The sequence below is a fragment of the Hippopotamus amphibius genome, chromosome 11, assembly GCF_030028045.1.
Source record: "Hippopotamus amphibius kiboko isolate mHipAmp2 chromosome 11, mHipAmp2.hap2, whole genome shotgun sequence".
NCBI classification, from domain to species: domain Eukaryota; kingdom Metazoa; phylum Chordata; class Mammalia; order Artiodactyla; family Hippopotamidae; genus Hippopotamus; species Hippopotamus amphibius.
Window position 1 is genome coordinate 51,910,679 of NC_080196.1, and position 14,258 is coordinate 51,924,936.

Below are 14,258 nucleotides of genomic sequence, written 5' to 3' on the forward strand. Positions count from 1 at the left end.
TCAACTTTGTCTTAAGGGCAAACTTGGAGAGCCTTAGTCTTTGATATGACATGAATTTTAAGAGGACTATCCTCTTGGAGTAAGAATAAAAGTAGCTATCAGAATTTATATATGTTACTTCAGCCCTTTATTTCCTCAAAAAAAAATATATATATGCACATATATAAAATTTTTATTTACGTAACAAGAGTGCGTCGTTTTCTCTGATAATTTTTGTTGTGCTAACACCCGCTCTCTCCATGGATACTTCCACCCTATGAAACATACTCATTTGACTTCATTGTTTGATCATTTGGCTTCCAAAATTTACTGAATTCTCTCATACCTGTTCTTCCTATCAAAAACCTAATGGAGAGAAGTGCTCAGTTGAGGAAAACAGTTTGAGGAAACACCGTGCAGCCCCTCTTCCAGATCCAGGGGCAGCCCCTCTTCCTGTGTGAAGGGCCAGCAGTAAGTATTATAGGTGTCGTGGGCCAGTCTCTGTTGCAACTACTCAGCCTGCCATTCAAACAGTACTTCACATATGCCTTCAACTTTTGTCTAAATATACAGCAAGGAAGTTTTTCCTTTTTTAGAACATGTGTCTAGCATAGCATCCATTTGAATTATTTTTCAAAGTTGTCTTCTCTGTCAAAGTTACCTTCATTTTTCCTGTCAACCTAGGTTTCCGCTTATTAATTTTGTTGTATTTATCATTTTTATAAGCCTTCTTAACCCATTTTTGGAAAGAAGCATGTTAGAATCAGAGTATGTCAAATAAAAGGGCTTATATAGATAGTTGATTAGAAGTACATGGTATAGAACAGGTCTTCTGCTTCCATTCATCGGCAATGTTACATAATTTGGATCACTTCTTTTGAGAGTAACTTGAAAAGCCGTCCTCCACCCACCAAAAAAATGTGTTTTTGAAGGCATCATATAAATAACAAGTGACTGAAGGATCTCTAGGCCAGGATTTGGAGGAGGAGGAAGGCCCCAGGAGGTGAGTCTGGTCTCTGAGGCTGAGAATGTATATAATTGTATCTTCAAAGTACAGTTTTGAATTCTCTAAAGCTCAATATTAATTCAGGATATCAACTGAGAGAAACAGATTTTAGAATGAATTAAGTTCAGTCTATAAGAGTTTCTGTATGTTAAAGAACTGTGTGATTAAGGCAGGTCCTAATGGCTCCCCAGTGCTCAAGTAACTGTGTGTTTTTGCAAACCCATAGCAGTGTGGATTGCAGAACTGATTAGGTCTCCCTCTTCTGGTTAGCAGCTAGAAAACTAATAACCAAATTTGTGGCTTACCCTTGGTAAACTTTATATCATGTATTTTTATGTTAGCCTCATTCCTGACTGTGTTTTATCTTGTTCTTGCTTCACCTTATCATTTATACCTATTTCCAGTTTATAGTCCTGTGTTTTATTAATCTTTGTAAGTTACCTCATCCACTTTTAAATGGAACAATTCAGATGATAAATTAAATTTACTTTGTTAGGAGAAAAGTACATACAAATGTTTCCATAAAACCATTAACTAAAAGTTTGGGTATTTTTAAGGTTTATTTTCCAGTTATTTGGAAAACTCTCTTTTTTGGCACATGTCTTTTTTTGCGTTTCCTCCATCATATTGCCAGGTGAACAAGGTGGTACCATTATTGTTTCCTGAGTGAACCTTTTAATTACTGGAGGCCTTTTATATGGTCCTCATTGTGTACAACATCACTTAACAATAATAGCCCTGTCCATAAGAAACTTTGCCAGTGTCCTGCCATTGTACTAGCTGGGGTTACCTTTAGGTTGTTGCCCTCAGTTCTTAAGCCAGATCTAGGTATGGGGTAATGTCTTCAAATGCAGATTCTTGGTTCGGAATATAGGGATTGGGTTAGTGTTTTTCATACTGTGCCCTGTTGCCTTAGTGATCATGCAATTTTGTGAGTTAAGGTAAGCATTTTAAAAATAAGAAATGAAACAGAAGAGAACATACCAGAGTATAGGTTGCAGTGTAAAATGATTGCCTGTTGTGCCTTACAATTAAAAATATTTGAAAGATGCTTATTTGAGGGAATCATAGTTGTCAAAATATACATTTCTAAGTCTCTAGTTTTTGGCTAAGACTATCCCATAGTTTCATTATAATTCCTCTGGGAAATATAATAGTTCAGTAAGTTTTCAAAAGCTAAAGAAAAATATGGCTGAAGTAAAAAAACAAACAAAAAACTCACATAGATTTTTCTTATACAAGGAACATTCATTTCAGTATTAAAGAGGTGAATGTACAGTGTCAATTAAGAAAACTGACCTTTTACACAATTTTTACCAGGTTTCATTACGTTTAAAATTTGAAGGTTTGGAATTTTATACTGGGATCAAGAAGGTTGTGCTGGCAGTCAGTGGTTGGTAAATGTATAATGAAGATGGTGATGACGGTATGAAAAATGTTACCCACAAAGGGCAGCAGTCAGTCACGAGACTGGATACCTAAAAGGCAACTTTGACAGCAGCTTTTTAAGAGTCAGGAAGTTCTCCTGCACCTGTTTCTTTGTGTGCAGTCAGCTCCCAGGTTGCCTCGTTGGTGTGAGAATGGGGTGAGGTGCCTGTCTAGCACATAGTGCATGCTCAACCACTGTTATCTTTTTGTCTCATCTGTTTTATTTTGTAGGGTTCTCATTTGGGATGCTTTGGTGTTGCATCTCAGTGTTCAAGTAGCTTTATGAGTTCTTTATACACAGTATTTGTATCATTAGGATTTTGCTTGTGTGGTATTTAAAGCAAAATTTAATTTACACTCCCAGCTGGTGGGAACTAGGAGGAGAACAATTTATAGTCTCAAAAATACCTGGATAAGTGAAGGTTAGCTGGAACTCTGCTAAAAATCTGCGGGTGACAGCAGTCCAGTCTCACTTAAGTAATGATTTAAACATTTTGTTCAAGTAGAATTTTACAAATTTTAACACACTTTGAAGACTATAGCACTATGAATTGTGAAGTAACTGCCATTACTCTGCTATCCACAAGAGGGAGAGCTTATACTTAATAATAATTTTTGAGTTTTATATCTGTAGTTTTCAATTCAGGAGACGTTAAGGGCGAAAGAAAAAGATTAGACGTATATTAAACTTGGTGACCTAGTTTTAGTGTAACCAAATTTAAGCGGTCTTCATTAAATTGAATTGGAAAATGTGTATTAGAGCTGCTTTTAGCACCTCTTTTATAATTGTTTTTCTTGTTTTATATGGGCAGCTATTTTGAATGATGAAATGTTTGATATTCCAGTATCCAAACACTGCCTTGAGTACTGTATTTGCTTTTCTCCAAGTCAGGTACAGATTTACCATCTCATGCTGATAATACAACATGTTTTTAACCTGTATGATTCATATGATGACTGTCTGCATGAATTATCACATGTACAGTGTTTACACTTAGCTGCTGTGTAATATGAGTAACTCTTGGGGAAGCATGCTGGATGCCCAGAATTGCACCAAGGAACCACGGACTCTTCACACTTCAGATAGATCCCATGTGAGACACTCACCGTAGCACACAGCTCAGATGTTGACTGCTGAAGGAGAGGTGGTTAACTAATTTTTGTGAAGTAATTATTTCACACCTATCAAAAACTTGCAGAAATCCCTGTTTTTTAATAGACTACTGGTTAACAAATGACGTTTACAACAGATTTAAACAAGTAGATTTTTCTCAAAAACAGTATAAAGTTTATTCTCCTGTTCCTATTGAAAGAATTACAGTCTGAGTGGAATGGGAATATTTTGACAAAAAAGGTATGTAACTTTACATAATTCAAAATAACTCTGTTTCTGAATACATCTGCTGTTTCCATAGTTAGAATAGGGTATTAGATTTAGATATCAAGAGTGTTACTCTTGAAGTCTGTTTAAAGGTTTTTGTTTATAGCTAGACAAAAATTGAAGCATGAAGTGAAATGTTTAATTTGATTTCATTATTATTAAAATTGCAGTAGTGGTTGTTTGAACACTGTGAGGTCAGTTGTTCTTACATTTAACATTTTATGTATTCTTGTACAGCAGCGCAAGAATATGTGTTAAAGATTTTGATTTATTTAGTTGGCAATTAAGAATCTAAAAAAAAATTCATGAATATCCAAATAAGAATACTTACTGGAAGATGAAGTGCAATAAAATATGGTTTAAAATAACTGGTTTATAACTTCTCACTAGTTGAGGTAAAATACTTTCAATTATAAGAATGAGAGATATTTGTGAAGTTTTTATTTCTGTTTCATAAAATCCTCTCTCCAGCTCCTTTTCCCTTAGCAGGGAATCAGCTGGCTCTTCATGTCTTGTGCTGTCATGTCACATTGGTTTAGAACCAACAATATGAGACAGCCCAGTCAAACATAAGAGACTGGAATGCATGAAACCTAAATTTTATTCTAATGTGGGCTTGGGTATACATTCAGAATTGATAACAGCATTTCAGTTCACCACATAAAAACAGAATAACCAAAAGATAAATACAAATTTAAAATCCATACACAAATGTCACTTTATTCTTGATCAGAGTTGCAACTGAAGAACATATTCCTTACCATTAAATATATTACCACCACATCATAGGCTATCATAAAATCTCAATCCTGAGAAGAGAACTATTAAGCTCATTGGTTAGAATACTTTTTATAATAACCTTCTGTTTAATATAGTTCAGTTAATTGAAAAAAGTAGGTCAGTGTTATTGTGAATAAGATTTTTTCACTTGTTACAGTGCTCTAATTAAATATTTCAATTATTTAATGAGGAAGTTTTGTTTATATTATTTCAAAACTAATTTGTGCAGAAATGCAGATAAGCTCATTTCTGTTTTAAAGTTATTCCCTTCTGTCCACAGAGAATAACAACAATTAACTTTTTTTTTTTCTCTTAAATCCTGTATTTCAGTGATAACATGCAAAGTACATACTGGGAACTGAAGAGAGAAATGTCTAATTTACATCTGGTGACTCAAGTACAAGCTGAACTACTAAGAAAGCTGAAAACCTCAACTGCAATCAAGAAAGGCAAGTCAGGGTTTGCCGGAAACCACTGATTCCAGCCAAACTGCTCGAAGAGCAACTCGCTATCGTATCTTATCGAAATCTCATCAAATGAGTTTGATAAGCCAAAGTATATGTAGTCTATTCACAGCCACCCATTCTCTGCTCTGGCTTCAGCCTCATACCGGTCAACTTCACACATAAAGGTGTTGCTGATGTGTGTTTCTTCAGTACTGTATTCTTTTCCCCTTGTGGCTTTTTTCTCAGCCAAGTGTTGCTTGTGTGTTCAAGGCTGAGGTGTTAAGTTTGCTCTAGTTGACCTTTTACCACAACTTCTTCGTATATTTAAAAAAAATAAAAAGACACCAAAAGCTATTTTCATTCCAGTGCTACAGAATATGCCAAAGACCTAGCTCTCTAAATTGTTTTCAGAAAGATAACTCTGATTCATTTGGTTATTTTCATTTTTTATAAACTTAATTTTTCTTTCCATGAAGGATAGATTGTTTTCAATAGAGACTAGATCATAATAGTTGTTTCTGTAAAGTTGTGTAAATTTGAATGCCCTAAACTTTAAAGGAATGAGAATGTGACTTTTAATTTTTTTAAAAAGCATCAATTTAAAATTATTTGTACCTCACATTGTCCCTAAAGAGGGCACAAGAGAATTATTTTATAAATAGTTCTCAGGAATGTTTATTGTGGGGGAGGGGGATGTTGCACCTTGGGACAGAAAACTAAATTCAGAATTCCTTTCTGTTTCTAGAGTTAGTTATGAATCAGGCAAACTAATTAAAGATGCTTTGGCAGGCCCCAACTTAGTTTATGGTTCATTTGTCCTCAGGTTTTCCAAGGGCCAGAGTTACGTATGAGACAGCTTTAAGTTGATGATAGAAATAAGACCTCTCTTAAAAAAGAGACAGTAATTTTTCAATGAATTTTCAGTGTGAGTCTTATATACTAAATAGAACTTCCAAAAAATAATAAAGAAGAAATGCTCTCTCCTTATTTGGAAATGGCTCATTGTGTCTCTTCTGAGCTTGTGAGTGATCAGTCTTTTTGTGCTTTGAACCGTAAGTTTCTAGCATGTTCCCTACGACAGTGCCAGGCCTGGGGCCACCACTTTCCACATAGAACTCAGTGCTTTGCGGAGTGGACAGAGAGAAGCCCAGGTCACCTTTTCTCTGGACATGTCACCCTGTCCAGAAACTGAGCACTGTTACCTGTTCCCAAGAAAAAGGGCAAAGAGCTTATCTTATAATGTTATTCAGTTTCTTTCTCCTTTAAAACTAGAGTCAAGCCTTGGCTTCACTTGGTGTCCATTTTGGCTGAGGGTGAATTTGCCTTGCTGCCTGGGGCAGGTTGCATGCAGAGGGAGGGAAGCGCATACTTGCTTTGTGTCTTCTGTGGCTGAACAGTAGCTGGAGTAGGTCTGTTTCCTAAGCCATTGTATGTTACTAAACCTTTTTTTTTTAACTTGACCTATGTTGTGACCATAGCAGAATTTACCTGTACCATTATATTTGTTTTACAAGAAACCAAATGATTTTATACCTTTTAATTTAAGCTGTTTTATCCATAAAAGCCTTTTAATATATATTAAACTTCAGTTGGCTCTCACCAGTTCACAGTGTAATTGTTTCTGAAAAAATTTACTTTTGGACCACCTATGGAAAATAGATTTGACTAAGCTAAGGAGTATACCTAACAAATTTGTTAAAACTGAAGAATAGCTTTCTTAATTTCCACTGACACACAGACATTCTGCAAGCCTTCTCCAGCCACATTAAGAGCCAGGAATAGGGTCTTTACTTGTATTTTAACTGAATTGGTTTCCAGCTTTTTAAAATAGGAATTTCTTCATGTTCACTGTGATATGGGTGGGACAAGATTACTGTGTCCATTTTGCAGATGAGAGAAGTGACACCTGGAGCAGTCAAGTGTCCCCCTGTCGGTAAACAGCTGACCCAGGATTGGAACTGAGGTCCACCTGTCACCTTCTTTAAGTCTCAGTGCCACAGTGCTCGGCACTAACTTGGAAGTGTCCACTTTCAGTTCTAGAATCAACCCAGTTAACGAAGTGTTTACTATTTTATGGTCATGAATGCCAGGACAGCTGACGCTTAGCTTGTGCTTTCTTTCCAGCTTGCTCCCCAGCAGGATGCGGGGAAGACCTGGGGAAAGACAGCACAAAACTGCACTTGACGAATTTTACTGCAACGTACAAAAGACACATGCCTCTCTCACCAAACGGCAAAACTCTTTGTCATGCCACGTCTTCCCCTTTACCAGGAGATGCAAAGGTTTTATCAGAGAGAGCGGTTCTCCAGTCGTGGACAGATCACGAACAAGCCATTGCTCACGATGGCACAGACTTTCAGGAGCACAACTCTTACGGCAGAAATTCTCTGGAAGATAATTCGTGGGTGTTTCCAAGCCCTCCTAAATCAAGTGAGACAGCATTTGGGGAAACTAAGAATAAACCTTTGCCTTCACCTAACCTGCCACCCCTGCATTACTTGGATCAGTATAATCAGAACTGCCATTATAAACACTGATGCTGAAGAGATTCATGATGTTCTCACCAGGTTGCCGTGTCTCCCTCAGTGGTTTTCTTGGGAAATCATCAACAAACTGAAAACAGATTTTGATTAAACTTTTGCAGAGTTCTTCAGTATTTACATTTGCACATAATGTACCATATTACGTAGTTGATTTTTCAGTATGAAAGAACACCCCCCCTCTCCATATTGTGGCTGAGAATGAGATATGTGTTGCTAGTTAATAATAAACCTAAGGTGTTTCAAAATGACAACTCTACCTTTGATTATAATTATAAATTTCTGCCTCTCACATGAAGAATGGAATTGAAAGTTTTCATAGTGTTACAAAGCATGTGAAATGCCTAATTCATAAAGGAGACCATTATATCAGAAAAATCATTAAGTTGCATAAAGCAGTAAATGGCAATGTGAATAGGTTATATTTCTGCTGACCTTATAATGCATAAAGATGAGAAAATTATTATAGTGGAACAATAGTATCTGGATTATTCCATCAATATGTGCTATTGTGTCTCAAAGTTTAAGATTTAAAATCATTTTTTAATCACAATGTTGATAAAATTTAAAGTTGTAATTTGGATTTTAAGACTTGAAATGACCTGCTCATTGAAGCCAACTCTGTCCTGGTACATCCCTTAAGTCTTAATTGAAAAAAAGTGATGAAATAGTTGAAAAACCATGTGGTGTGTGAATAAACTGTTCGTCATATATGTTATCCAGTTAGAAGTAGGAATAGCTTCACAAAGGCTTCAGTCAAATCTGTCCTTCAGTGCTACAGTGAAAATTCCAGTGGGTGTGTAACTGTATAAAGCCATTTTCTTCAAAGGGTTTACACCTGCTTGTTACGTAGAGCAGCTTATTTGTTTGACTTTGTTTTGAAACGTAGTGGTTTACTTATTGAGAAACTGGTTTTTAATTGATTAGGAAGTCTAGGAACCAAATTCTGTGCTGTATTGATATATGATATAGTCCCTAAACGCTTTGATTTTAAGAGCCTATCATTTATAAACAAGTAAAGAAATAACAAGGATGGCTTCATATGGAAATTTCTTTGTATTCTTTCAGGGTGGTAGTATTAAGAATATAATATAGGTCTTGGTTCCTACAGCTTTTGCCTGAGATAAAGCATTTCATGTAGAAGGCCTTTATCTTTTTTGATAGACAGTTTCAAACACCTTGGACTCAAAAGAATATTTCAAATCTCCTACATTAACTGAATGGCATACATGTATAAACAGTGTTCACCATTCACCAGATACTTCCGTCTTTCTATTATCTTATTCACTTATTCAGGCTTGTCTGTGATTAATGGAGTTGGTGTCAGATGCTGGAATTTATTCTGACCAATGAACACAGCTGACTCAAGGGAGTACGATCTCCTGCCAAGTAATAGAACAAAACCCAATATGCATAAAACAAATACAAGACTCCAGGCTTCAGCGGAAGAAAGCAACTACCTGTGTAATAACAAAGCAGCAGAAACTATTTCTCATGTGGCTGCATAGGCTGTACATCACATCTGATCTCTAATGTAGCTTACTGGTTTGCCTTTTTAAAACCAAGATTGGGAATTTTCCTTTATAAAGAAAATAAGTTGTATGACATAATGGCTTGATTAGTGTTTTGAACAATGCCAACATTGTTTACTTAAAATAAATTATTTTTGTTTGAAATTGAAGTGGATGTGAAATATTGTCCTTGCCTAAATATTCCAGGATCATGTACTAATTATTAGTTGTTAATCTGATTCATTTGTCTCGTTAAACCAACTTCTGCACCTAAACAGTTGGGCAGCTATCAAACAGATGCACTAGAAAATCGGTTGATATTCTTGACAGTTTAAAGTGCTAAAACAAATGATGTGAAACTGTTTAGGAAAGAGTAACCAAAAGAATTTTTCCCAGTCACAAATTTTTAAATGTACACTTCATGATCATTTCTGTTATTGGTAAGATTCAAAGAGAAGTGAGAGAATGGCCCGTCTGTCGTTTATTTAAAATGGAAAATTTTGTTGACTTGTTTCACACTAGCTGAAACTTGCCCCAAAGGACTTCCCTTGAAAATTTCTGTGATCTCCAGATTTTTATAAGGATAACCCAATTCAGCACATCCATAACTCAACAGAGTTGAAAACATGGAAAATAACAACAAAAGCCTCTGGACCCACCCCCCATTAGCTAAAATAGAAGTTACATTTTCTCTAAATTAGGAAACTGAGGTTCTGTTAAAATGGAACCTAATTCATAAGTAGAGCAGGGACGTACCTCTGTGGAACATGAGAACCAGAGTAGAGGGGAAAGTTCAGACTTCAAGCACTAAAGCAGAGGTCCCCTACATTTTTGGCACCAGGGACCAGTTTCAGAAGACAATTTTTCCACAGATGGGGGGCAGGGAAATTGGGGGGGTGGGGGCAGGCGGTTCAGGTGGTAATGTGAGCGATGGGGAGCAACAGGTGAGGTTTAGCTCACTTGCCCACCGCTTACTCCTGCTGTGCATACCCCCACACTAAAGGACTGGATCCTGTGAAAAGAGTCATGGTCTCATCCAAAAGCGCTATCTGGCAAAGGCAGATGGTAAGGGTAGTTCAATTAATTGAATTAGGAATTTAATTCTAGGAACCAAATTCTGTGCTGTGTTGATATATGATATAGTATAATCATGGAATGTCCCCGAACGCTTTTATTCTAAGAGCTGATCATTTATAAAAAAATAAATAACAAGGATGGCTTCATACGGAGGATCTGGCCTGTCCCTGAACAGGAGCGTGTCAGCAGAGGCGCAGGTGGACATGCAGGACATGGTCGAGGCAGGGGCACCAGCCAGAGGGAGAGCTGCGAGGACAGGCACGGATTCCCCAGAGCACAATGCATGTGGTGGACACGTTTATACTGTATACCCTAGTCTGTCTAGCACCTGTGGGGAAGTGACAGCTACATAGATGAATTTTCCCTATAAAAATGAAGCTGGCCCCTCTAACTAAAATTATAGAATAAACCACAGGTTGTATATTTTTAGTAGCTTTTTAAAGTAACCATTTTGCCCTTTCTTCATTTCAGTCATTAAAAACAAATTCCTATGCTCTAGGAAATGCACCAATAGCAGAAGGCCCCCAGAGGAGGATGGACTTGTTTATCCCCATGCCGTGTGGTCTCTGGCTGCATCTGCTTTGCTTGTCTGCTCCTGTCGTCTCCCTCCTTTTGATCTACGTACCTGGAAAATGTGGTCTCTTTGGGTTTCAAGTAAGAGTCAAGTAGTTCTTTGAGTGGTCTACTCAAGAGCAAAGTGTGGAACTTGAACATCGCATGGGTTCTTTAGGGTCCTATTTTAATTCGATCTCAGATCTGTTTCATGGCATTGGGGCCTAAGTTAAATCTTACCCTAGTAGGTAGGAATTTCTTTTTTTAATTTTTTATACATCTTTATCGGAATATAATTGCTTTACAATGTTGTGTTTCTGCTGTACAACAAAGTGAATCAGCTATATTTATACATGTATCCCCAAACCCCCTCCCTCTTGAGCCTCCCTCCCACCCTCCCTATCCCATCCCTCTAGGTCATCACAAAGCAGTAGGTAGGAATTTCTATTTGTGATTTTAATAAGAACTATGTAAATACATATAAATTTTACTACCTGGAAACTCACTGCAATGGCGGTGGTGAAGGGTTAACAGCTCATAAGAAAAAAGAGCAACTTTTAATATAAAAGCTCAACCTGGGACCAAATTACTTCATTGGGACAGAAATTTGTTATACTAGTTCCTGAATCCATTACTGTGTTACAGAATGGTCATTCATCCTTAGAAGACTTTTAAAAAGATTATTTTCAGTAGCAGAATTAACAGGTCAAGGAATGTTATTGCATTTTAGGAAATTTTCTATTAAAGAAGTAAAACTAATTCATGTATAAGCACTTCTCTCCTCATCTATGTTTCCAAATAAGCTTTTACTACTACTAATACCCATTCAAGTGCATTTACCATGTCCAAGGCTCCGTTCTACATACTCTGTTTACCTGAGATTCTCAGTTCATCCTCAGTGGTGCCAGGTTCATGACCATCCTGCTATACTGCTGAGTTATTAACTGCTTTGAAGGCTGTCCATTCCTGCTTTCCTTTGGTTACTTCTGGCCCCATAATTAGTCTATATGTGGATGAGTAAGATTCATGCGGAAACCTCAAAATCAGTATCACTGTTAGAGAACTATAGTTGTGGAAACATTTATGAAAAACCCATTATGACCAGGCAAATGATGTCCCATTTCCCTACTTACTCCTATCCCATTCAATAAACTTAACTTTGAAGTTTAAAAAAAAAATCTTTATTTCAGATAAAATTATTTCCATAATTAAGGATAAAGGAAACACACTTCCTTGAGTCCATCATCTCAGGTGATCGTGATTTCCAAGAACATTGGATTCCTGAGTATCATTTGAATATTTGTCTACATGCTTGTGGGAAGCTTCTGCAGCCTTTTCTTGGCAGGAATTCCAGTTTTTCTGAATTCTTCCCTTTCCTTCAGGTATTCCATTTTGCATTCTTCATAAAAGGCTGGATCTTTATAGCTACAAGAAGGAAAATGTAAATCTTTTAAAGTGAATCACTTTGCAAGCATATAAGCTTACTTTAACAATAAATTCAGATATCTAATTTGTCAGGCACAATCTTTAGAAGCAAGTCTTTAGTAATGGTCAGAAATTCATTGTAAACATTAGGCTACCAAATTAGTTAAAGAAAAAAAAAAAAGACCTAATGGTACTTTTTTGAATAACAATGTCCCAGGATAGGACAATGGGAAGCAGGGCATCCATCCTCAGGGGCCCATGAGAGCAGACAAGACTGAATCACAATCATGTACACAAAGTACTACGGCAGTTGTGGCCTAGTGCACCATGGAAACACGGGGCAGAGTGGGGAAAGGGGAGCTGTCAGGGGGAGACGTTTGAGCTGCATTTTGAGGGACCAACAGAAATCCACATAGAAGGCACATGTGGAAAAGCCCACCAATGAGGAAAAACGGTGATGCATGAAGAAGCAGGAGTAGACTGGTACCGCAACAGTAGATTATGCGCAGGAGAAAGGGCCTGAGATGCTGGAATGGGGAGGGTCAACTCATGGCAATCCATGCATGACCCCCAGAAGTCACGTCTACCCTGAATGGGATTCGCAAAGTAACCATAAGATCAAGTTCTGTGCCTTAGATGAACCTGACAGCGTGTGGCAGATAGGCTACAGGGGGCAGCAAGAGTGTCCAGGAAACAAGCTAGTACAACAATCCAGACAGGAAAGGAGGAGGACCTGAGCCAAAGGAGGCGCAGCTCTGATGATAAGAAGCAAAGTGGATCTGGGGGAGATTTAGGAGATGAAATCAACAGTTAGGAGACCAGGAAGATTCTAGATCCGAGACAACTAGAATTCACAAAGACACGAGGCAGGAGTCAAAGGAGCTGAGTTCAGTCTGGGATCAGCAGAGGGAAGCAGAAATTCCATGACCCATAGGAAGCAGCCTAATCCCATGAGTTCAAACTGAGCTTTCTCAGATTTAAGAGGGAGAAGAGAACTTGGGAACCAGCTTTAAGGAAAGGTTAAGGAAGAAAGGGTGGAGAAGAAGTAGGTAGAGATGCTGGGGAGACAGGAAAGAGCATAACTAGGGAAGCCAGCTGGAAGGGACTTTCAGGGGTTTCCAGAGAGGGGTCAAGTATCAGAGAAAGGACAGAAAAGACACTCACTGGAACCTCCGGGAAGAGCAGTTCCAGTGGAATGAGAACAGAAGCCAGACTACGGTTTATTGAGGGACGAGTGAGATGAAACGGAGAAAAAAAAGAACACAGAACTGTTTCAGAGTGTCACCAGGTGGAGATGAGAGAGGATAGTGGTTCCACCCATGGAATGTCAACAGTAAGTAAAGCAGAGGTCTGCTTATGCAAAGAAGAAAAAGCAGTATTTCTTAGAGTATGTTGAGACTTTAGGTCAAGTGAAATTCTTCCCAATAGCTCTCATTTCCTTTCTGCAAATGTCAGTCACTCCTCTCTGTTTGCTCCTGTCTCTTCTAAATGGGAGCAGCCTCCCCTTGCCCCTCAGGATGGACTAGGACCTGTTATCTTCTCCTTCATCTCTAGGGGGCGAGAGATGGCAGGATATGCTAATGATTAATATTCAGATAACAAAAGCTAACAAATAACACAAATTTTTAAAAAGAGCTAACATTTACTGAGTACATAGTACCTCCTATGTGCCCAGCACTGGGATGATGTGTTTCCAAGTGAGGAATAATCACCCCACCTGACAGTGAGGACCCTGCATGGGTCATACAGGGAGCTACATCCGGGGGACCCTCCCCACGGCCCCTGCTCCTGGCTCTAGTGCTGCTCCATCCCAACTAAGAGTAATGAGTCCCTATGATGACTGAAACCGAGGTGTCAAAATCCTTTCATCAAGGTACAAAAGGGAATTTAACAAATTCAGTCACAAAAATGTGTAAGAAATTCATCTACTCATTCAACATCTCCTGGGAGCTCTAGGGACCAGAACTCTTAATTTCTCCATAGTTAAACAGTTAGGGTAGGTCTGGGCTCATAAAAGAGAGCAGCTATTAGAATTGTTTTTATTTATTATTAACTTAAGAAAAGACGTGAACTTGGAGTATGTTTCCTTGTCTATAATTGTAGAGATTCCGTAGTCTAAAAGAGTCTATAAAT

The 14,258-nt window shown here is 37.8% G+C and overlaps 2 protein-coding genes across 9 annotated transcripts in view; one reads left to right on the forward strand and one right to left on the reverse strand.

The window, feature by feature from the left end:
* The window catches only part of AZI2 (5-azacytidine induced 2), a 30,882-nt gene extending 23,065 nt beyond the window's left edge, over positions 1-7,817 (forward strand). For 2 of the 3 annotated variants that reach the window (XM_057699708.1, XM_057699707.1), the window contains exons 7-8: positions 4,905-5,023; positions 7,145-7,817. In XM_057699708.1, coding sequence (XP_057555691.1) covers positions 4,905-5,023; positions 7,145-7,557 — 532 coding nt within the window. In that variant the 3' untranslated portion in view covers positions 7,558-7,817. Of the gene's footprint in view, positions 1-359; positions 451-4,904; positions 5,024-7,144 lie in introns of those variants that run through there. The other variant, XR_009048065.1, reaches the window with a different exon arrangement.
* Positions 7,818-11,858: 4,041 nt separating this feature from the next.
* Positions 11,859-14,258, reverse strand: part of CMC1 (C-X9-C motif containing 1) — a 66,794-nt gene continuing 64,394 nt past the window's right edge. For all 6 annotated transcript variants that reach the window (XM_057700198.1, XM_057700193.1, XM_057700195.1 and 3 more), the window contains one exon: positions 11,859-12,125. In XM_057700198.1, the coding sequence (XP_057556181.1) occupies positions 12,005-12,125 (121 nt within the window). In that variant the 3' untranslated portion in view covers positions 11,859-12,004. The remainder of the gene's footprint in view (positions 12,126-14,258) is intronic.